We start from the raw sequence: 11,986 nt of genomic DNA, 5'->3' as shown, positions 1-11,986 counted from the left end.
GGGCGATTTGTGGGTGGGTTTACGTGTGTCATACTTTGTGTTCGTGTGCGCGCGTGCGTGTGTTTTGTGGGGGGGGTGGACGGGGAGAGAGAGAGAGGAGCGGTTAGAATCGGTGTTGACCAGGGAGAGAGTGGAGTCAGGGGGTTACGTCGTGCCGCGGGTGGAGGAGTGTGTCCGCCGCCTCGCAAATGTGGCGGTGGTGACACACTGAAGAGGAATGGCTCGGGTCGGATCAGAAAGGGGGGGGGGGCACGGAAGACCAAGGACAGAGTGCCGCCTATGTGGGGTTCGAGAGAGGGAGGGACTGTGCGTGGGTGCGTGCATCTTCGAGTCGTCACCTTCATTGGCAGCTGTGAGGTTGGTGCGGTGATCGTCGGAGGGAAAGGACGATGCCCAGATAATGATGAGTATGGAGGGATGTTCGCGCGTGGGTTTCTGAAGGATGAGGCAGGGCAGGGGGTGGTGGCGGCGGTGGTGGTGGTGAGCTGTCGGACGGGACGCGGCTGCTGCAGGGGGTACCCCACACCGGGGGCACATATCGGGTGGACTGGGCCCATGCTTCAGTGCGTGTGCAGGTCGGCGTCTAGTTGATTCGCGCCGAACCGGCGCATCTTACGGAAGTAGGCCGCCTTCTGCCGCAGAATCGCCAGCTCGCCAGGCGTATACTGATTGAGGACGTTCGTGTCCCGATCACCCTCGAGGAGGCCCATAAGAGGATCTTCGTAAAGCGCGTGCTCGAGGACACGCAGATGTCGCAGGTACTGCTCTGCGATGCCACGCATTCTCATCGTCTTTTCCATGACATCGGGGCTGAGGTCATTGATGAGACGTTCTCGCTTCCGCTCAACATGCTCGATCCAGTCGGCGAGGTGGTAGTAGCGACGGACGAGGAACGCGTCGTACACCGTCTTCACCGTTGGATGCAGTTTCGCGTAGCGCTTGTCGAGCTCGGCGGCGATGCGCTCGCGGTCGCGCTTGATGCGGGCGATGCGGCGGTGGAAGTGCGGGTGAAGGGGGTCATCGTGCAGCTCCTGCAGATCCTCGGCGAGGCCACCGTACAGCTCGTAAACAAGTCCTAGACATTCGTAGAGGAGGTCGTGGCGTGCATTGACGGCGGGGTTGTTCAGTTCGACGGTGGCCGGGTACTGCATGTGCCGCTGCAAATACGTATCGCTGTACCCGTGCCACTGCTCCGTGTTGAGCCATTGCTGCTGATCACCTTTAACCCGTGGCAGTCCGTCGACCCCGTCCGGTTGCACCACATGTGGGTTGTGCAGGAATCGGTGGAACTGGTCTGTGGCTTGGTGACGGTACGCCACGCAGAGTGCGCCACTTGTGCTCATGCTGCCGACGGCGGCGACGGGGGTCATGAAGAAGCTACCGAATGTGAGCCCGACACAGGCACCGCGCTGACACACGGTGTTGGACCAGGGAGGACATCGATGCCGCGAGTGCCACATGCTGGTCGCCGCAGCCGTCCAACACCGCACCCCGTCAAGGGTCCTCACCGCAGGTGTTGACACTGGCGAGCACATATGCGTGCTTAGGTGTCTATGTCGGGTGCGTACAACGCAACTGCTGAAGTACCTGAACGGGGAGAGAGCACGAGCGGGTTCTGTCGCGGTCCCTCGACGAAGCACCGCTGCCCCCTTCCCTCTGTCTCGCTGTTTTTTCCCCTCGCTGGACCGATGCGATGCGTGCGTGACCTCCCCGCGCCACGACCCGAAAAATGCCTGAAAGGGAAAGACCCGAAGGAAGACGTTGGCAACGGCTCACACACACACACACACACACACACACGTGTCACAGGCGGGCAGAGAGCAGCGACAGAAGCCGCATAGAGAACACACAACCCTCGTCCAACAGCAACACACTGCAGCGAGAGCCTGGCGCGAAAGACACCGCGACTGGTGGTAAAGCAGCTCTGCAGGAACGACGGTAGGCGTGCACAGAGAGCGAGACAGGGCACATGTGGAGGCAAGCATGGCGTAGGCGTGCGTGCGCGTGTCGTTGGAAAGCATATACGCAGGAGTGAGGCGGAAAAAAAAAGAGTAGAGGGGGCGAAGGTGGGGGAGGGGGTGGGCGGCCGTACCGCAGAGAGCAGCACAAGAGGGAATCGGGCGAGCACTCGGCATGGCAGGCGCCATCTACGCCGATACACACACACACACACACACACACACACACACGGCAAGTGGAAAGGGAAGGAAATTACACCATCGTCCTTGTTCCGCCGCCCGGTCACGGACGGACACACACGGGCCTCCTCCTACATCCACTGGGGGTACACCCTGCCGCACTGCACGGCGATTCCGTTGTTCCTTTCGCCTTGCTCGTTACCTCGTTGTGGCCGTTGGCTTCCAGCCGTCCCTTCCCACGCCGGTGCTCGCAAAACACCAACACCAACAACAGCGGGGTGGAGTGGGGAGAGATAAGAATAGCCGCACGCGCACAAAGGCCGACACGCTGAATACGAGTAGAAACACGCCCTCCTTCGGCCGGGAAGCTCCGCGACGGTTCTGCCCCGGCGCGTGCCCCTGCTTTCATCCATTTCTGCGCTGTACGACGCGGAAAGAGGGTTGATGGTGGTAGGGGCTGCCGATTGCACGGACTCGTCCGCCGCTCAGTCAATCATCACACACATTCAGGGAGGGAGAAGGAGAGCGACAGCGAAGACGAGCACGAGAGGTCGCAAGGGCGACGACGACGCTCACCAACGTTGCCCCCCCCCCCCCGCTCTCAGGATGCAGTGCCATCGCCAACACACCATTCGGCTTCTCGGGCTGCCATCAACAAGAGAAGGACACACTAGGAGCGGCAGAGCCACGCAAGCGGCGAATCGTGCATCGCCTTGTGCGTGGTTCACCTCTTCCTGTTTTGTGAGGTGGAGCAGTAGTGTGCTGCGCTCTCCCCATTCCGCGAACACACGCATGCATGTGGCGTGTTGCCATCAGCTACGACTACTGCTGCTGCTGCTCGGCGGCGTTGTGGCGCGGTGCGTTGGGACGACGGAAGAACACGTCGCGGTGCCCCAACTCTTTCGACTGCTTCGCGTCGTAGAAGGACGAGTGGATGTCGTCAAAGGGCGTGTAGTACTTCATCGACTGCGGGTTCTCCGTCGTGCCGGCGGACTCCCACATCTGCTGCAGCATGTCCTCCCAGACGGCGCGCCCGATGTTCCACCCCGCCTGGTCAGAGCGCGGGCGACGCCACTCACCGTACTCGCCGACTATGCGCAACACTGCTTTGCGCGAGGCGAGCGGGGCGTCCCAGGCGTTGCTGAAGGCGAACGCCGAGTCGCCGTCCATCTTGAACCGCTGTGCGCGAAAGATGCCGTGACCCTGCGTGATGGTCATGCTCTCCACCACGTTCTGGTGCACCCGCATGCGAGCTTCGCGCGTGTGCCGCTGAATCCAGCTCGGCAGAAAGAAGCCCTTTAACTGAACGCCGCGCGCGATCGCGTCCATGTTGGAGATCTGCATCGGCTGATGACTCGTGTTGCCGTACGTGACGCAGACGCCGTTGTCGCCGAGCAGGTTGACGAGGTTCGAGGCGTACCCACCACAAGTGTGGTTCAGCAGCAGCTTCGGCGGCGGCACGTCGGAGAGAAGGCGGCGCATGTAGTTCGTCCGGGCGTAGTTGTATGGCACGACCGCGAAGGCACCGCGCAGTTTGAAGAAGGCCAGCAGGTGGGCGTGCTCTGTGCGGCCCAGCTGCATCGTCTGGAAGAGCTTCGCACCCTTGGCGCGCAGGTAGCCTTGGCAGATCTGCGCGATGGACGAGGAGGCGCCGGTCTGCAGCACGACGTCGTTCGGCTGGATGTTCACGAAGTCGTGTGTGAGATGGTACGCCGTGTGGAACAGTGACAGCGAGGCGAGGTACTCAATATCGACATCCGCGCGGCAAGGCACGACATCGAGGTTCTCGGCATCCGTGACGATGTGCGTCGCCCAGCTGCCAACGGAGGGGTTGTTGATCCACACCATGTCCCCCTCCTTCAGCGCTAGCTTCGCGTTGGAGCCGACCTCCTCGACCACGCCGACGCCCTCGACACCGGCGACGTGTGGCAGACACGCCTTGGGCACCGCTATCGGGCCCCCGTGACCTTCGATAAGATTCTTGTCATGCCGGTGGACTGGCGCCGCTAACATCTTCACCACCACCTGCCCACTCGTGCGGTCGAAGGGGACACGATACCGTTCATACTGTAGCACCTTCTCCGGTGCCCCGTGACGGTGGTAGCGCCAGCCTGTTGCCGCGACAGTCCGGACAGTGGGCAGGCCGCACAGATGACGTGAACTGCGCATGGTCTTCGTGCGACTACGAACAACGCAAGAGAGAGGGGGGGGGAAGGGGAGGGGAGAGGCAAGCTCGCACACAGTGGCGAAAGCGGAAGGGGGGGGGGCAGCCAGAGAGGGAGGGGGTGGGAGAGACGACTACTACTGCCTCTACGTATACGCGACGCTACATCCACTACACAAGGGTAAAGAGAGAGGGAGGGAGGCTAAAGTCTACTACGGCACAACGTCTGACGGGGACGGGCTCGGGAGATACGCCGAAAAGAAGACGTGAGTCTCCGGGCGAGCTCACGAGTGGATAGTGGGGATGTTACCTGCAAGCAGACGCATAAAGGTATCGCTATTTTGAAAGCAAGCGCGTCGCTTCAGTAAGTCGATGCGAGTGACGGGAGGGGCACGGCGGTGAAGACCAAGGCATGAAGAGATGCCCTCTTGAGCTGCCTGCGCGTACACCACAACGGGGTAACGCACGCATGGGATGAGGGTGCAAGTGCGTGTATAGAGGAGCAAGGTAAGGTCAATGGAAAGATAAGGAAGGGAAGGTGCAACGGAGATGTGTGTGAGCATGTGTGTGTGTGTGTGTGTGTGTGTCATTGCCTACATCAGGGCAACAACTGCGAGGTTGATATGGTGGCGGCGGCGGCGTGAAGAAAGGACGTCTACGTTGGGGAGGGGAAGCTTCCCCTGTGTGGTGCGCCACCTCTCCCTGCTCCCGCACTGTCGTCCTCCTCATTCACGTTGCTTCTGGATGAGCAACTCTTTCCTCGTGGCTGCGACCAGCGCCACTTCCTTCGCTCACTTTGGGCGAGAGCGGAGGAGGAGGAGGAGGAGGGGGGATGCGCACTCGTTTTCTATTCTGTGCTGAAGGACAGCGCGTACACACGCATACGCCATGCAGATCTCTGTACAGAGACCGACACGCCTCTGTGCGCACAAGCCGTCATTGATGGACCATGCCATACATAAAGGAACAGGGCGGCGGCGGCGACCACCACCATCGCCGCCGCCGCCGTGCCGCACGAGTGCTACTGTACATGATGGTGAAGAACATGAAGAGGAGAAGACACACGCACGTGTGCACAGAACGGCTGCACGCACAGGTACATCCGCACGCGGGCGCGGCCAGGGACGTCTCTGCGCCGTCCGTCCCTGGACTGCCGCCCCAGACGAGTGGGCGTGCAGGTGTGCGAGGCCCACGGCGCTGACATTGGCAGCGCAAGGTTGCGTGTGGGTGGGTGGGTGAGGAGAGATCAGACTGGCAGGCAGACAGAGGATGTGGCGGGGAGGGGGGAAGAAGAGAAAGCTCTTGCGGCTGATGCGACATGGGCATGCCATCTCGCCGACGTCTGCAGCCGCCGTCGCCGCCCTCCCCTTCTCCATATTCGCTTCTCCCACTTCTCCCACATCGCCCCCGCCTCTGTTTCTCTCTACCGTTAATCATCGACGAGTGGCGATGGTGACCATCGCTTGCGCAGTGACGAAGGTGACGCCGACGGCTGCGAGGAAGAGGAGGTGATGGTGGCTTCCAACGGAGGCAGCTGCGGGAGCGGTTGCTTGCCCCTGCCGCCATCCGCCCCGTGCAGCCCGTCGGCCTGCACGAAGGAGGTGCGCCATAGAGACTCCGTGTGCGCCAGCAGTCGACGTGTCTGCGCCACGGCGTCGCCCTGCTGCTGCTGCTTGCGCAGCGTACTGCTGGCGCTGTCGGCCGGTGCGTGAAGAGTTGGCGGAGACGGTGGTGGAAGCGCGCTAGGCGTAGCGACTGACGCCACTGCAGCTGGTGGCACGCTCGCAGCCGCCGAACCTGCCCGCAGCGACATAGAGGAGAGCGGCGACGGCGACACCACCGAAGCCGCACACGGCGTCAGCTGATGAGGGACGGATGGAACGCCGCTCTTGTCGGCGTCCACATCGCCTTTATCGTCGTCCGGCGTATCCCGCGGCTGCTGGTGCTCTGATGCTGCCCTTGTGTGCGGGCGCACTTCTTTCTGCGTCACGAGGTTTTGCAGCTCACGTAACTTGGCATCGACCCGCCGGCGGCGCAGCTGCGCCGCCAGCTGATCACGCTCCTTTTCCTCTGCGAGCTTCGTTGTGAGGAGCCGGTTTTGCCTGTGGAGCTCGCTGACGGCACTGGTCAGCTCCCGCAGCTGCCGCTGCATGCACGTGCGCTGTGCCTCCAGCTTCACAAGGTCTGCCTCCTTCGGGGTTTTGTCGATGAGGCCGACAACGCCACCACCGGTACTGCCGCTGCTGTCGTTCGCGTTGACGCCGTACAGTTGCATGCACTGCGCCTCCATTTCGAGCGTCAGCAACGCGCGGTGAAAATGCAGGCCGGAGATGTACTCAAGGAAGCCCACCTCCGTGTGATATGCTTCGAAACGGTACGCGACGCGTACGTCGGACAGGTGCGTCTTGGCAACGTCGTTGCCGGCACTACTGGAAAGGAAGTGCATGGCACCGAGCTTCTCCTCCTTGAACTTTAAACTGAAGTTCGACAGCAGCACGCTGTTGCGCGCCACCTCGGAGAGGTCGTTCGGGCTCAGCTTCCATATCTTGGAGGCGATAGAGTACTCCTCGAGCAGCGGTTCCTGCGTGTGGTGGTAGAGCAGCGGGCTATCCGTGCCGAGCGAGACGCGCAGCCCACGCCTGAAGAACTGCGGGAAGGGGTTGTGCAGGTAGTTCAACTGCAGCTTCGTGTTGTTGCTGAGCGGGCTCAGCGTCACACCAATCTGCGCCAGGTAAAAGAGGTACTGCAGCGGCGCGCTGTCGGCGAGGCGCACGCCGTAGTTGACGCCCTGCGCCAGCAGAAAACCGCCAATGAGGTGGTCGACACTGCCGGCCTCGCCGCAGCTGGGGCGGAAGGAGAAGACAGAGAAGCGGCGCCGCTGCCGGAAGCGGTTCAGCGAGCGCAGATTGGCGTACAGGTGGTAGAGGTAGTAGTTGTACGGTGGCTCGTCTTCCGTTGTCCACTCGTGCGGGGAGCGCATCGCCAGGTGCAGGGGCACGTCCGGCCGCTGCTCATCTTCGACGCAGTCGAAGGCGGCAATGTGGTTGATGAAGTGGAAAAGACGAGGGTCGCTGTTCGGGTGCAGCGAGATGCGCCACAGGGGCTCGAAGACGTGCTCGAGGTATTCGGCAAAGCTGGCGACGCGGCCCGCCTTGCGGAGGGAGCTGTAGATGCGCGGCACCTGCACCACCCACTGGTTGTGCGAGGAGGACATGCCGTGGGTGTCGAACCAGTGCGACAGCAGCGCCCATTCCTCGGCACTGGCGCCGTAGACGGATAGGCGGCTCTCCGAGAAGGTGTGCTGATCGCGCGACAGCTCCTCGAAGGTGCGCTTCGTCAGCTCCGCGAAGTAGCGGCCATTCATCTGGTTGTCTGTCTTCAACAGCAGCGTCAGCAGCTCGTCCTGCTGCTGCCCCTCCGACGCAAACGGATTCTGCGGCGCGCCGCCGTTGCTCGATGTTGCACCGGCCTGCACGTTCAAGTCGTCCACCGTCAGCGTGTCTGCCGTGATGTGCAGGTCCGCAAGCAGCTGGCGCAGCGTCTGCGGCTCCTTGCCTTTGGGGTGCGACACAATATCGTCGCCGTTGTGCGTCGCCTTATCCACGATGAAGGCGAGAAGCTGGCGCGCTGTCATACCCGTCTCCATGCGAATGTTGTTGTCCACCTTGGTCGACTGATAAAAGTCGCGGTTGTGCGACGCACGCGCCGCTGTGCTGCCGAGCTCGCGGCTATGATTCACCGCCGCGTGTAGTTTGAAGCGGTGCTCTAGCAGCTGCAGCCGTCGCAGTGCAAAGTCTCGGACGCGGATGTTGTCGATAAGACAACGTATCTCCTCGACGTGATTGCAGAACTCCGTGTAGTGGTACATGTCCTGCGGCAGACGCGGAATCTGGTGCACCTCATGCGGCACAATGATGCCCTCCACCGTCTTGTACTTCCACTCATCCTCGTCAAACTGCAGGTACGAGCTGGCGCCGTGCACCATCGAGGACGCGCCGGTGGCGCCAGCGGCATGTCCTCCGCTCGTCTTTTTATGCGGCGACGACGACGGCACGGTGCCCTTGAAGGCCCAGCTCATCGACTGCGTTGGGTGCGGCAGCACCGCGTGCGGGTCGTGAGTCAGCGCCGCCAGCCAGCCGGCCTTGACGTCACTGTTGCTCACAGAGTCGCTAGCGGCGGCGCCAGCGCTGGAGGAAGGCTCGGGTGGTAGCGGCAGCGAGCAGTACTGGTGGCGAAGGTCCAGGGCACGATGCAGCGCCTGGACGAGGTGGGCATTTTGGATGTCGCGGTCGAAGGGGCCAATGAGGGTGGCGCGCGGGAAGTCGACGGCGGGGTCCAGCACGGCGTACGGCGCCTGCGACTGAAGTGCAGCAGCTGCCCCGCCCGTCAAGCCCATGCCCGCTTGCCCATCCGGGGCTAAGGCGTTGGATGCGTTCCGATGCGGCGACGGTGTAGTGGTGAAGCGCCTCGCTGCTGTGGCCATGTCGCGGCGGACCATGCTCTGCGTGTCGTCCAACGGCGACCCGATCTCGGCGACGGACCCTGCGGCCCCTGTAGGGAAGCCTGCCGGGGAGCCGGACGGCGGGAGCAGCAGCTTACGCTCCGCCGTCCATGACTCGTAGCGCAGCTGCAACCGCGCCGTCGGTACGCTGGTCAGCTCGACCGCGTTTGCCCGCCAGCCGTCGCGCAGGAGGCCTGCGCCGACCCAGGACGCCTTCACCTCGTCTTCGAACGAGGACATGCACACGGAGTGCAGCGCCATCTCGCTGATGTCGGTCGGCGAGAGGCGGTGCATCTTCGCCGCCGTTGTGTACTCCTCCAACAGTGGTTCCTGTGAGGAGTGGTAGTATAGAGGGTTGAGGGTGCAGAGCGAGACGCACAAGCCGCGCCACAGCAGTCGTGCCACAGGGTGCTCGTCCAGGCTTGTGGTGCCGAGACTGCTACGGGCGATGGGGCACATGGCCACGCCGATCTGGTGAAGACCGTAGAGGTACTGCAGTACCGGCTGCCGGTCCAGCGCAACGGCGTCGACGACGACGTCAGCGATGAGGTACGACAGCAGCAGCAGACTCGCGTCGTGTGCCGAGGACGTGTTTGGCATTGTGGCACTTGATGCCACGACACGCAGTTGCAGCACGTTCTGCCCACGACGACGGCGCAGCGCGTTGAGTGAGCACAGGTTTGCCCAGATGTAGTAGCAGAGGTACGTGAGAGAGACGGGCTCCGTGTACGGCGTGTCAGCCGGACGACGCCGCCAGTCGGTGCTCATCGCGTCCACATGCAGCGCCGCGGCTTTGCCGGCTGCAGCGCCACCATCCGCGCGAGTGCCGTTCGCACATCCGTGCCCACCACCGCCGGCCGCGGTGCTGCCCATGACGTCTGCGTTCTCATTGCCAGTAAGGAGGATAGCACCGGTGTGCTGCAGCAGCGTTGCGAGGTCGACGTATTTCGGGTCCTCCGGCGCCAGAGTGGCCATGAAGAGAGGGAGGAATATGTGGTCGAGCAGCTGCTGGTAGTTGTCGTAGTTCACTGCCTCGTCAGAACTCGCGCCGGGTGGGAGGGCGGCAGCAGAGGCGGCGTTCCCGTTAGCCACCGAGTCAGAGGGGCCGCGGCCGACGCCGTGCATGTTGTTGGCGGTGATCGAGCGGTCATCGCACGCCTCACCGCTGTATGCGCGGCCGACGTGCATGTCAAAGAAGGAGAACGCCCCACTCCCGACGCTGCCGCCGCGGCTGCACCACTTCGTGACTGGAAAGGCAAGCTGGAACTGGTTGCTGCAGAAGCTATCGAGCTCGTGCGTTCGCACCCACGCGGCCGTGTTCTCCCATTCCTGGGCGAGCGCACCCGTGATCTCGAGAGTCATTTCCGTCGCTTGGACACCGCCCGTGCGCAGCTCGTTGCGCCTCAGGCACGGCAGCACCACACCCGCCAGGTACGCCCCCCACTGTGGGCGTTGGTCAAGGGAGAGAAAAAGGCGAAGCAGCGCGGCGCTGTTGCGGCCACCGCCGTTCATCGAGGGGTCCAGCGCGTCGTAGTACGGCAAGGCGCGGTTCACCGACGGCTGCAGGCCAAGCCCTTCCACTGTCAGTAGGTAAGGTTCGGGGAAGTCGAGCAGCTCGCAGACGCGAGCCAGCGTCAGCTGCTCCCCACCCGACGCTCCCACAACGCCGCTGCTGCCGCCGCTGGCACCTGCCGTGGCCAACCCTCTTCCCAGTGGTGTGCTGTCAGACACGCCGACAATGTCGTCGCCGCGCTCGTCAACGGTGCGCTGGATATACTCAACCAGCACCTGAGCGTTCATTGCGGTCGCGGCACCGACGCAGGTATCGACGCGGCAGGCGTTCGCGAAGAGGCCGCCACCGCGGCGGTAGTGGTCGCTGTTCTCCTCGACGTCAGCGTTGTAGAGCCGGTGAAGGTGGTACTTCTCCTCCAGCACTTCCAGGCGGTACTTGCTCGCCGCAACGCAGGAGGGGTCCTGCACGCACGCCGCCAGTGCAAGCACGTCGGCGCGGAACTGCGCCCACGAGGCGATTGGCGTCTTCTCGTCCGACCAGTGGAAAACGCCGTCCACCTGCTGCAGGGTGGTGGGCCCTGTCATGAGCGGTGGTGAGGGGACTTGCTGCTGCTGCTGCTGCTGCTGCGTCTGTAGGTGCTGCGACTGGGATGCGGGTTGGGGCGGGTGCGGGACACCTTGCATTGAATGCGTGGCGCGGCTCGCGTCGGCAGCCAAAGTGGCGGCGCTGGTGAGGCTGTTGGATGCACCGCTGCCGGTGCCGCCAATGCCCACCTCGCAGTGACCCTTGTCCACGCCCTTGTACGTTTCGCGCATGCGCAGTGCACCCAGCAGCAACGGCTTTGCCGCGGCCATCTCAACGCCACCGTCGTCGCCCGGCAGCTGCAGCGTATATACATTGGTGACCGCGGACGCGTTGGTGTTGCTGCCGGCTGCCGCTGTGCCACCGCGCGCACCCACCAGTCCACCCCACATCACACTAGACGCTCGGCAGTGCTGCAGGGACGACGGCCGCAGACGCGACTGCGTTGACGCTCCACTTCCGACGCCACTGTTACTGTGGACGGTGGTGATGGGCGCACAGCCACCGCTCAAGGCATTCGCGGCACTGGAAGGTGAGAAGGATCGGCGCCAAGACGTGAGAGGCCCGCCGGCTGCAACACCTCCAGCGCTAGCGGTGGCACTCACGCAACTGCTGCTGCGAAAGGCTGCAGCAGAGCTGCCAGCGCCGCTGCTGTTGTCGGCGCGGTCCTCTGCGCACATGATAGAGGTGCTGTGCTGCCGCCCCGCGTGGCCGCTGATGGAGGGTGGGCTGATGGCCTCTTCAGTGGCGTGGACACTCATGATACCAAAAAAAAATGACGAGGAAAAGACTTGATGGACACTCTCTTGATCTCTCCCGCGCGCTCTGTGTGTGTGCTCGAGCGTGTTTCCATCAACGACACCCCTCCCCCCGTGGCAGTCAACCAGTCATACGCCACGCATACATGTTTGAGTAGGAGAGAAGAGAGAAGTGAGATTGCCATGAAGCTCGATGTGGGGTGGGGTGAAGGCACCGAGGGCGCACAGGGCAACCCCCCCACCCCCATGCACCACCTTTTCGTTGCCTACTGGACGGCGCGCGAAGGTGCGCAACGGGGTCGCCGCCAGCTCTATGCGATATGCCCATCT

At 63.1% G+C, this 11,986-nt stretch overlaps 3 protein-coding genes across 3 annotated transcripts; all 3 read right to left on the bottom strand.

Moving 5' to 3' along the window:
• Positions 1–560: 560 nt before the first annotated feature.
• LDBPK_040290 (hypothetical protein, conserved) lies at positions 561–1,370 on the bottom strand (the record flags this gene model as incomplete). The annotated part of the gene is made up of 1 exon (XM_003858044.1): positions 561–1,370. One exon carries the CDS (start codon positions 1,368–1,370, stop codon positions 561–563), a length of 810 nt encoding a protein of 269 aa, XP_003858092.1.
• A 1,590-nt stretch (positions 1,371–2,960) lies between these two features.
• Positions 2,961–4,307, bottom strand: LDBPK_040280 (hypothetical protein, conserved; the record flags this gene model as incomplete). The annotated part of the gene is made up of 1 exon (XM_003858043.1): positions 2,961–4,307. One exon carries the CDS (start codon positions 4,305–4,307, stop codon positions 2,961–2,963), a length of 1,347 nt encoding a protein of 448 aa, XP_003858091.1.
• A 1,424-nt stretch (positions 4,308–5,731) lies between these two features.
• On the bottom strand, positions 5,732–11,290 carry LDBPK_040270 (adenosine monophosphate deaminase, putative; the record flags this gene model as incomplete). Its single annotated transcript, XM_003858042.1, has 1 exon — positions 5,732–11,290. The coding sequence occupies one exon, from the start codon at positions 11,288–11,290 to the stop codon at positions 5,732–5,734; it is 5,559 nt and encodes a 1,852-aa protein (XP_003858090.1).
• Between the last annotated feature and the right edge of the window lie 696 nt (positions 11,291–11,986).

Source organism: Leishmania donovani, chromosome 4 (assembly GCF_000227135.1).
Source record: "Leishmania donovani BPK282A1 complete genome, chromosome 4".
NCBI lineage: Eukaryota > Euglenozoa > Kinetoplastea > Trypanosomatida > Trypanosomatidae > Leishmania > Leishmania donovani.
Note: the sequence above shows the minus strand (reverse complement) of the source record. Positions and strands in the feature narration are given on the sequence as shown.